The sequence below is a fragment of the Glycine max genome, chromosome 9, assembly GCF_000004515.6.
Source record: "Glycine max cultivar Williams 82 chromosome 9, Glycine_max_v4.0, whole genome shotgun sequence".
NCBI lineage: Eukaryota > Viridiplantae > Streptophyta > Magnoliopsida > Fabales > Fabaceae > Glycine > Glycine max.
In genome coordinates, this window is record NC_038245.2 from 4,307,831 (window position 1) to 4,320,022 (window position 12,192).

Consider the following 12,192-nt stretch of genomic DNA (forward strand, 5'->3'; position numbering starts at 1 on the left):
CTTTGAAATGATGGAACCTTCTAACATCTCTAAGGATGATTTCCCTGTCCATAATCTTTGATATGATTTTAGTGGCAACATGACAGTCATTGCAAACTCAAAGGAAAATGATGGTATTTTTCATGATATATATTAATTAAACAACGTACAAATACGTGAATATATATCTAAACTTGGGATTTACATGCCCAATCAAAAAAAGTTAAAGAACCAACTAAGGAAGAGTTGATAACAAAACACAACTCTCCCTTAAAATAAATTTTAATGTTATCACGTCGACTTGACGGTTCTAAGAAAACACTTCCCTCCAAGTCACCTATTGTTCTTCATTTGCTCCCATGAACAAAAGTTTGAGATCATCATAGACACCAATCACACGGTACAAAAATTGTAAGGGTGAGTTTAATATAAAAGATCAACAAACACAAATGACAATGATTAACAAGAAAACAATAACAATAACCACAATCATTCTCAATAATCCATCAGTTCAATGTACACTTAACAAACTAGTCATCAACTTTTCCATAATTCAAATCAATTATGCTTAGAATGATACATGTACATGACTCAACTCTAAAATGTAATGTGGTACCATTTATCAGGAAATAGCCTAAGCGTGTCCACATGACACTCTCACTTAGGAAAACTAGGCAGTAAGTGTCGATGTCACCTTGTCGTGCACAAGCAACTCCCTCTCCCCCCATGGTGATCAACCTGAGTCTCAAGGAAGTTCCAAACCAAGTGACATGTCTTCAAGTACAAGTATTTTTTCTCATGAAAAAATACAAGTATTTACTGACAAAGTTTATACTATTTTCATGTAATATGAAGTATGAAACATAAGAATCATCAATGCACTGACCATGAATAGTTAAAGATTCTAAGTCATCCCCCTTCTTTCTCTAGGGATGCTTAAAACTCTGTAAACATTCTATTTCCCCCCTCTAGAGATATCTAACATGGTCACTGCACCTGCCATGTACATACACAACATACATCATCACAATGGCATCATCAACATCAACATCATCTCATCACAATGGCATCATCAACATCAACATCATCTCATCTCAATGTCATTATTAACATCAACATCATCTCATCTCAATGTCATTATTAACATCAACATCATATCATCTCAATATCATTATTAACATCAACATTAATATCATCTCATCTCAACATCATCATTAACATTACAAGCAATCACATTCCACATACATACATATAAATTCATGTCTGGGATTCACATTCCCTAGGTCTTCAGCAACATAAACCTCATACAACAACAATCCATAATATCACAAGATTGATATTTTAAGGAAAATTCCAAATTAAAGAGGAGAACTATGGTATTCAAAACAAACTTTTATGCCCATTTAAACTTTAATGAATAAGTAAATAGAAGAACAAATATAAAATTTTGGGCAAAGTCTCCTCTGTAATTAAGATTTTTCCTAAAAATTACAATTATTACAACACAACATCATTAACAATTTCAATCATCAATAACAAATATATCACATCCTATTAGTTAAAAACACAGTTTTTCTTAAAACCAGCATGCACAGGGACGAACATACATCCTTATAATTGGGTTCTCTGATCCCAACTATGGTATCAAAAGTTGTAAACAAACAATAAACTCCTCTCACCTATCTATATCTCTTTTATTAGTTCCTTGTTGTGTTGTTCTAAGATCTCTTAGATTCATGTCCGTTCGTCCAAACGCAAAGCTCTATATACCAAATCAAAGATAATTTAGTATAGATTTCAAAGACAAAGTTAATATCAACTTTCGGGGTCTAACACTCATTCAATTTAAAAAAGGAGTTAAAGGGATGTTTTGAGATCCACATCAAAGAAACATCATTTTGAAATTCTAATCACACCACTATGACCAGGGTTCAACGAATGTTTCGAAAACGAAGTTTATTTTATAAAAAGGAAACTTTTATAACGTCTCATTTTCAAGGGTTTTTCAAAGTAATGTAAAAACATTCAATAATGGTACCCAAGTCACAAGAGATGCAACGATAGGCTCAAACTAACTAGGAGAAGGCTTAGAAATCACAGTTACCTCGAAGAAACCGCGAAGGGAGGATTGGAGGCTACATTCTCTATTGAATCCTTGAGTTGAGTTTTGAATATTCTGCTCCGATTAAAGTATTTCTTTTCGTGCAGTGGTCTTGCGGCAAGCAACGGTAGCTCGTGGCGGTCACCTGTGGTCGATGGCGGTAGGAGAGGAGGTTAAGGGTGTTGGATGAGGGTTTGGAGAAGAATATGGAAGCAAAATGGTTGTTTTATGCTCCTAGACGTATTTGTAGTTTGCAAGACTCGCCCAAGCAAAATTCTGCTCCAACAAATTTTACTGCTTCGATGAAAATATCATATCTCATACTTTACATATTATTTTGAAAATATCAACGGTCAAAAGGTGCAGACTTGGGTTACAAGCCTACAGTCCAAATTTGAAGGCAGTCCAACGGTTAACGAATCCAGGATCACAGTTTTATCAGAATAGCTTTAGGTCAAACTTGAAATCTCATAATTTCAACCTAAATCAATAAAACTCCACATAACTCAACATCCATATCAAACAAATAACACATGGCTAATTCACACAATATCTCAACTCATCCAATTTAATCAAAATCAAATAACACAAGAAAAACATCAAACATTTATTTTCGGTTATCAAAATTTCAGGGCGTTACACGTGACCCTCCCCTTCCCTTTTCCCCTCCACGTGACCCCTTCCCCCCCCCCCCCCCACATCCCCTCCGTTGTGACCCCCCATTCCCCCTTCCCCTTCGCCGCAACCCCCCTTCCCCTTTGTATGTATTATTTTTTGTTTGTTTTTTCTTCTTCATCATCCCCTTCTGTTGAGCCATGAAAATTATTCTTCCTCTTGCGTTTTGTTACAGTCACATTTGATAAATTTTGTTTTTTGAAAACTTTCTAGATCTGCACAGTTCTTTCCCAAGAACTGGATCTACACAATGAAAATCTTGAGGAGTGCTTTATTGTTGGAGATGGGAAACATCAGGTCTTTAGCTTAAGATCTATCTCCAAGATCTAGCATTAAAGATGCTCTAAAGGGTGCAGGGCTTGCAAGATAAACAAACCCACGGGTCTAGAATGAGCTAACACAGCAAACGAGTCTACAACCATATTACTTTCTCTAAACACATGCTTCAACTTGACAAAGCTAGTCTTAGCCACCATCATCTGAAAATGATGCGCCAGACTACTATAAGGGTGAGAAGGAGGACATCCTTTGTTAATGAGTTCCACAACTACTTTGGAATCACAATCAATCAAAATAAACATGTGCTCATACACCCAGGAAATTTTTAAGGTTGACAAAATATCCCATAACTCAGCTGTTAACACATAAAAAATTTCCACATTTCTAAGGAATTCTGATATTTTTTACGTAAAGAATGCAAGAAAAAAATATTAGTAAACTTTATAGAATATTTTATATATAATTAGTAGTAATACAATTTGGAGAATTGAGCATTAATAATAAATAACAAGGAGAGACATGGTAGTTAATATGTTATTATATGAAAACAAAAACAATACATCAGTTTGTTTAAACTTAAAAACCAATTATTTTTAAAAAAACGTATTTTTAAAAAGTAAATAGAATTTACTTCTTTAAAAAACAATTTAAACAATCACATTAAAAGAAAAAAATGTTTATTTTATTAAAAAAATATTTATTTTTTAAAAAAATAAGTTTAAACAGATGGTCCAATATCAAGAATTCAATTAATAAAACATGAATTTTTATTTAGATCGTTAGTGATCCAACTTATGTAGATATGCAGTTGCAATGATACCATATCTCAATTGAACTTCTCACCAATGAAAAAGAAGGAAAAAGGGAGTTAAGGGAAGAAAAATAAAAGGATTGAGAGAACGTGACTTCAATGTATCAATTAGAAAGAATTAAAATCAATACTACTCTATCTAGTCCATTCCTTCCCACTTTACCATCTATCATCAATTCAAACACAATCTTAAAAAAAGTTTAGGAATCATTTGTTTCAAGATATCAAGAAGAAAGATTCTTGGACATGTGAACTTAATCGGGAATATCATATTTTCATGTTTGACATAAGTTTTGTAAGAATATTCCTAGAAATGATGATGTTCAAAAGATGTTTATATTTGAATTACTTACTATTTGTATGGAGATAGGTGGATATCTTGCATTCTCATGAAAATTAGGGATAACAAAATAAGTCAACTTTCAATTTATCATTGACTTGACAAATATGAGTCCTCACCTTCCCTTGCATAAGAAAAGTGACTTAAAAATTTAAACATGTTTGTTATATTTGAATTGGCATGTTGACTAGCCAAAACCAAAAAATTAAAAACATAAAATAAATATATTTTTAATTGATTTTAATTAATTTTATCTTTTAAATTTTTAAAATAACAAATACTTATTAAAAATTAAATGTATTATATTAAATTGTGGATAGTAATTTATTTATACAAAAATAAAGGAAATAAATATTAATAATAAATGAATAAAATATAAAAATATAATAAATTTAATTTTTTTAAAAAAAGTGAGTTGATGGGTTACACATCCCAACCATCCCTCAACCCATTGTTTGACTAGTCAAAACAAGTTATGAGAGTAAAAATCTCAATCTATCTCAAACAAATGGACCAAAATGAGTTGATTCGATCAGTTTAACCCATTTTGTCATCTTAATAAAAATGAAAGTTATTTTTTTTTATTTCTATCATAACTACCTCTCCCTATTTCATTCTTCCACCTTCTTCTTTCATTTTTTTATAAAGATTTTAGATGAAATATTTTCTTTTAATTTACTAATGACAATCAAACATGTTCATTGAATAATATTTCCAAACATAATATTTCTAGGAATATAATCGGATAAAATATAATTTTGTGACTTGAAACAAACTTTTTCTTATACTATTTTATGGTAATTAAAAATTAAATGATATTAACCAACTTTTTTAATCAGCATAATTTGTAGTAATTAACCAATTGATTGGACATTTAACAAAAAAAATTCAATTGATTCAACATAAATACTTAATGTGTTGAAATTATGATATTATTAAAGTTTAATCTTTAATAAAAATAATTTTTAATAAGACTTTATTTATCTTTTATTCAAACTTTGGATTAATCAGAATTTATTTTCTTTTGTAAATAAGAGGGTTAAGACGAATAAAAAAATAATATGCATTAATTAATTTCGTTATATTCATATGCAGACAGAGTATTTATTAATTAACTAAACTAGTCAAATGTGATAACGTTTTCATTTGTGATATATATGCAGAGAGAGTATTTATTAATTAGTATCATTAAACAAATTAGTCAAATGTGATGTGTTTTCATTTGTGATATGTATCCCGACAGAGTATTTATTAATTAACAGCTCAGACAGAAGAAGATTGCCGAGAAATGGGGTCTGCAGTATTATCACAAACAATACCAGCAGTCAAAGTTTCAAGGCTCTTCATATACCCTATCAAGTCATGCCGTGGAATTTCTGTTTCCTATGCCCCCCTCACTCCTGCTGGTAATCTTTCTCTCTTTGTTTTGTTTTATCGGAAAATGTTAATTGTTAGTTTGGTATTTTTGTTAGGGAAGGGAATCAAATTTGCGACCTTTTCTCCTCTTTTAACCATCCAACCCACCTTATATCTCGGATTACTATTGTTATTGATTTTTATTATATTGTGTGACAGGACTTCGATGGGATCGAGAATGGGTGGTGGTGAATTCCCAAGGGAGGGCATGCACTCAAAGAGTTGATCCAAAGCTTGCTTTGGTTGAGGTTGAATTGCCAAATGATGCACTTGTTGAAGACTTTGAACCTACAAGCGATTCTTACATGGGTAAGATTACCTTTTCTTAATCCATAATAAGCTCCTCACAGCATATGATAATTTTCTCTCTATTTATTTACTATTCGATGGATTGGCAATTTGACATGTCACTTATGTTTATTTTTTAAAGAAAAATAAAATTGTGAATGATGAAGGATGGAAATTAAGACTAAGGGAGAGGATGAGATACCTTCAAGGTAGTGAGGCTGTGGCTGTCTACTGAACTTGTCTCTTTGCCCTATCAAAAACAGAAATTGGAAACTCCCTTGAAACAAGGATTAGCAGTTTTTGGCATTGTGTGCCAGTATTATGGAGTGGATCCTTGTAGAAAGGGATTGCTTTGGGGTTTGGAGCACAAGGTCAGACTGGAACCAAGGTTTTAAAACGGTTGTAGTTTCGTGGCAGTAATTGCGATCTCAGCACGTCTAAAAGCCTTGATCTTGTGGCCGAACTTTCTGTCTCGGATCGGTTTTTAAAACCATGGCTGGGACATTAGAGATGCCAGCCAACCCAATACATCCAATGATGGCATAAACTGCGTGCTATGAAAAACTTCAACTTCCTTGTTCATACTTTTTACCAAAAACTTCATTAAGAATCATCAAATTTAAATCTGTTACAAAGCAAAATGATTCACTCGGTTCTTAGGAAGAAGCCCAAAAATATTGTTTGTTCCATAGGAAAGTAGCCATCTTTTAATTCAGGCATAACTGCATAATTGGTCTATTGTTTATTAGCTTGATGTCCACAATAGAGCCAGATCAAGAGATAAAATGGTAAGGCACTAAGGCTGATGGACCTATAGCTAGTCATTTGTATCAATTCTGTTACATGTCGTGGTTGAAACAAACTTGACCTTATAGGTAACCCACTTGCAGTTGCTTGAATTAAAGGTGGAGTACCTCTTATAGGTTTGAGACTCAAATGTTGATTATGTTGGATCCCAAGTTTTTTTTGGCACCTAACTGAAACCTGATTTGGGAATGGAAAATATAAATCGAAGCATCTTGGGGATTCACTCAACCCCTAACATAATATAAAGGAGAACAGATTGGGCTTAACTCAACCCCTAGAAGCTCGCTTCTCAAGGGTGGAGTATGCTTCTAAATTGCGTTCGCAATCACAATTGTAGCCACAATATTGCTATTGCAGTGCTGGCCACAACTGCAACAGCCCGCAATTGCGGTGTGAATCTCAATCACACGAAATGCCGCTACGCATCCGTAATAGCCTCAATGGAACAACATTAGAGCCACAATGGAACCTTAGCACCTTTCTGCTCCAACTTTTTTTGTAAAAAAAAAACAATGATTCAGATTTCCATCTTCTATTCTAACACTTCTAAGTGTCAATATCTGAATGGATGTAGCCGTATGGAGTGTTGCAGGATACCAAATCTTAAAAAATGAATGATAAGTTATGCTATCTTATAAATGAAGATATATACCAATAATTAAAATACTTGTAAAGTTCTTTTTTACATTCGGTGCAAACATATAATAGAATTTGGGATATGTCTTTGTTTGATCACTTTTTCTCCCTCATTTGTTATTATGGAGTTTGGACAAGAATTGTTATATTTTCAGTTTCTGTGATTTGTTTTGAATATGGTATTTAAAGTTTAAACTTCATTTTAGGGGACTTTCTTTGTTAGATCTTCATGGAGATTGGCATGATTTGTTGCATGGTTCGTAATTTTTTTTTTTTTTTGGCCTTTTCAGTTTAGTCTTTATCTTCTTGTCTTTTGTCACTTGATAATTTCTTTTCATTTACTTTGGAATCTTTCTCTTCTTTCTGTATGACTGTTGACTTCATAGCATCAATTTGTTGGATTGCTGTCTTGTGACCTTCCAAACTGTAGTACATGTTAACAGACATTTCTTTTGATTCAATTTTTTTTTAAAAGTGTGTAACTATAGGACAAATTGTGGCATTCTTGAATGGTTTGGAGGCAGCAATCAAACTATGCCATCAACCCTCCTATGCTTTGTTAATAAATTCACTGTTTTTTTTTGTTTTTTTTTTAAAGAAAACTTCATTCCTCATTTGACAGATGTTTTCCTTGTGTTCTGTATGTTGAAAAAAAATAAATTACAGTAGTTGAAATACTGATGGACTTTTGCTTTTGCTCATTCTTCATGATGAAGATTGTTTTTCTAATGTTTTATTAAATATATATGAAGTGTCACTACCTTCATATTACAGTGTTGAAAGCACCTGGGATGAAACCTCTCAATATTTGTTTGAGTAAACAACATGAAGTAACAGATGCTGTCACAGTCTGGGAATGGACTGGGTCTGCGTGGGATGAAGGAGCTGAAGCATCTCAGTGGTTCTCAGATTTTTTAGGAAAGCCCTGTCAACTAGTCCGCTTCAATTCTGGTAGGTCTTTGAAACTTTGGAACCTTAAAAGATTAAGATTTGAGAATAACAAAATTGTCAAGAAAGATATCTAACCTAAGATAGGTAATGAAATAGTAAAGAACTATAACTGTTTTAAGAATACACAAACATTGCTCTGATTAACTTGGGCCATTGCATATCAACTTGTGTTGATTCATTAAGATGCACACATATTAAATTGTCTGGAACTCTTGTAGTTGTCAAGAATGGCTCACAGAAAAAGAAAAAATAAACCATTATGATGAACCTCTTTAATGTTTCCAAATGAAGCTTCAGAAGTTAGACAAGTGGATCCTGATTATGTTCGAGGACAGCATCGGACCTATTTCTCTGACGGTTATCCATTCTTACTTTTATCTCAGGTCAGTCCAGTATGGAAATGAAGTATAATTTTACTTATAGTCTGATTCTCTAATCAGTATTTCTTATACTCAGGAATCATTGGATGCACTAAACGAGCTTCTAAAGGAACGCATACCTATTAATCGTTTCAGACCCAAGTAATGATTTTTTCAATTTCTTTTGTTCTACTCCTGGAATTGTATTGTCTCATAATATTTGTTAGAAAAAAAATGCATTTTTGATCTCCCTAGTTGTCTCCAATTTCGATTTTAGTCCCCCTTTAAATTTATTCATGAATTTAGTCCCCCAATTATGTCAAATCTTGTAAATGTGGTCCCCAAGCCCAGATTTAATAAAACATGTCACGTTTCTTTGTGACAGTCAACGTTCAAATCTGGGCTTGGGGACCACATTTATAGGATTTGACATAACTGGGGGACTAAATTCGTGCATAAATTTAAAGGGGACTAAAATCGAAATTGGAGACAACTAGGGGGACCAAAAATACAATTTTGCGTATTTGTTACTAATTTAGACCTGAAGGTACTGAATTGATCTAAATGGATTATTATATCACATAATTGAGTTTTGGATGCTTCATGGTGTAGTATCCTTGTTGAAGGTTGTGATCCATATTCTGAGGACTTGTGGACAGAGATCAAGATAAGCAGGTTTTCATTTCTTGGTGTCAAACTGTGCTCCCGTTGTAAGGTGAAGAGTTTTACTTTATAATTTCCTGCCTGTCTTGTACTCCATTGGGACATGTACCTGGTGACTTGTGATAGCAGTTTTAGTTTCTTAACATGTACCAGTATAGTACACATAGATTAACTCACCTGGTGAGCAAAGCTTGGATAATGTTGTGAGCCTTTAATTAGATAAGAAACAAGGAATGGATATCACTTTTAATTAGGGTTCACTGGTGGCTGTCATCATCATCATTATAGCATCTAGACCAGACATAACTTTATGAGACTTCAAAATTGTTGGATATGAATTAAGACATATGTACAACTTTTGTAAGTTTAGGATGAGATACAAGGATACTGATGCTCTTGCAAAATGGGTTTATGTGGCTAGGGATATTATTGCCTGCCTAAGATTTTTTTTTATCGGTAAATATAAGTTGTTAGTTTGTTAGCTTTTATTAATAGGATATTCAAGCCCACGACTTATTGCCTGCCTTAGATAAGTCTACATATATCTACTATTTCTTAGTTTAGTTGTGTCCAACTTGCATGATTGGTTATGGTCAGGTACCTACAATCAATCAAGAGACTGGGATAGCTGGATCTGAGCCAACTGAGACTCTTATGAAAACTAGGTCTGGCAAAGTCATAAGACCAAATGCGAAAAATAAAAACAAGGTGAGACACTTGGTCACCAAGATTTCAATGAAAAATGCCTTAGTTTCAATGACACATGTAAATTGCTTCTGCAGGTCTACTTTGGTCAGAATTTGGTATGGAACTGGATGGATTCTTCTGTTAAAGGGAGTGGCAAAACCATTAAAGTTGGAGATCCTGTTTATATTCTTGGAAACGTCTCTTCTGCAGAAGAAGCTGCTGCTTGAACTGTGTGTGTAGAATATGCAGGATTCAATACCAGCAATCCAAATGGTTCAATCGCAAACTTTATTAAACATTCTCTTAAAATAATAATATATTAAAACTGTCTGTTTCTTTTTCCCTTCTAATTTTATTTGTTTACATGTTTGATTTCATCACTGTGGAAATTAAATTCTGCAACAATGAAAAACTCCTGAATTTAAAAATTTAAATACTGAAAAAAAAAATTGTTCCAGAAAACGTAAGCTTCCAATGGACATTTACACCTTGAGTTCCTGATAGATGATCCATAAAATTGGTTAGATCTAGTGATGGATGCTATGGTAGATCACCTCTATAGGTGGTTTATCGTGGACCAATATTTACAGCCGTTAGATTTGTAGGTGACATGAAGGGAATGGCGGTGATGGGTGGTGATGGAATTGCCGGAGGCAATGGAGAGGCCTACGGAGATAGGTCAAATCAGAAGGTGATGGAGGCAAGTCTACAATAAGCATTTTTGTATAAATTAATCTAATGATGGTAAATAATGTTCTATGGTAGATCACCTATGAAGATAGTCCACCGTTGCATTTGTTGAAAACATAAGATGAAAATTCAACACCTTTTACTAGTGTGGAACGCCAAGAGCACTCCATTTGATAGGGTACTACTCCCTACATGAATCTAAAGCAATTTTTTTGAGAACTCATAGAAGTGTTCTTCTAATTCAAATTTTAGGAATTTTTTTAATAAAAAAATGTTATTATTCAAATGTTAAAACTTGGATCAAAATTTACAATGAAGTTATATATAGAAGTAAAACCAATAAAATATTCTATTTTAAATATAATAATAGGAGTATTTCCATTTATAAAAAAATAGTACAAATATTTAATCATAATCTTTCTTTCATATATTATAAGTTTATTAACTTTTATAATAATTATTTTAATAGCCTAATAAATATATCAACTTTCACGAAAAATGTACGTATATTATTAAAAAAAAATTATGTATGTGAGTATTATAAATTCTTTGATATTTTGTTTAATTTCTAGGATAAAAAAATATAGATTTCACAATTAATAATGGAAAAAAATAAATTTAATAATTTTATATTTCTTATGAATAGGACAAAACAAATGTATCTTTTATTTCATATATAAAGGATTAGAGTAGTAACACATTATTTCCTTTGTTCCAATTTATAACACTCAAATTAAAAGCAATACTTTTCTTTTCAATTCATAATATCCCTTGTGTTAATTATTTTTAGATTAAAATATTTTTAATTATTGAGATCGACATTAGAAGAGAGGGCTGACTATTAATAACAAGGGTAGTTTAAAAAATAATAAATTTAAGGTTATTATTATCAACTAAATTAAATATTTTTTTAATATTGATGAATTAGATAATTGTCATTTTTCTATTGCGAGTGCATTAACAACAAACATCATAAATTTTGAAGAAAAAAAATCAATGAACTCCTTTGTTGTAGTAAATATAATTTAAGGATATTTTAGTAAATTCAAAAATTCATTTTTCTCTCCTCCCTCGTCACGTTAAATTTTCAAATTCTCATTTGCTTTGGTGTTTACTTTTTTGTAAAGCATAAAAAATAACTATGGTGAGAGATATTGGAAATTTAATCCTAAGAGGAGAGAGAATTTGGAAATTTAACACTAATGAGAAAGGAGATGTTTTTTTTTTTAATTTAATATATATATATATATATATATATATATATATATATATATATATATATATATATATATATATAAAATGAATAATCAAATTACTAAGTTTAAAAGAGTTATTATTTTTTATCTTAATTGTTGATTTTTTAAAATTTAATGGTTAAGATTAGTTATCTATTACCATCATTATATTTTAAGAAAATAAATAATAAAGATAAAGATTAACTGTAAGAGTAAGTTGAGCGTCCTCCTCTTTTTATATATAACTTGATTAAAATTCCACATGATTAATTTTA

The 12,192-nt window shown here is 31.8% G+C and overlaps 1 protein-coding gene across 1 annotated transcript; it reads left to right on the top strand.

The window, feature by feature from the left end:
- The first annotated feature begins 5,317 nt into the window (after positions 1-5,317).
- Positions 5,318-10,342, top strand: LOC100800923 (mitochondrial amidoxime-reducing component 1). The gene is made up of 8 exons (XM_041005366.1): positions 5,318-5,591; positions 5,761-5,910; positions 8,107-8,283; positions 8,575-8,666; positions 8,740-8,804; positions 9,255-9,357; positions 9,903-10,013; positions 10,088-10,342. Exons 1-8 carry the CDS (start codon positions 5,474-5,476, stop codon positions 10,217-10,219), a joined length of 948 nt encoding a protein of 315 aa, XP_040861300.1. The 5' UTR covers positions 5,318-5,473; the 3' UTR covers positions 10,220-10,342.
- The last annotated feature ends 1,850 nt before the right edge of the window (positions 10,343-12,192 follow it).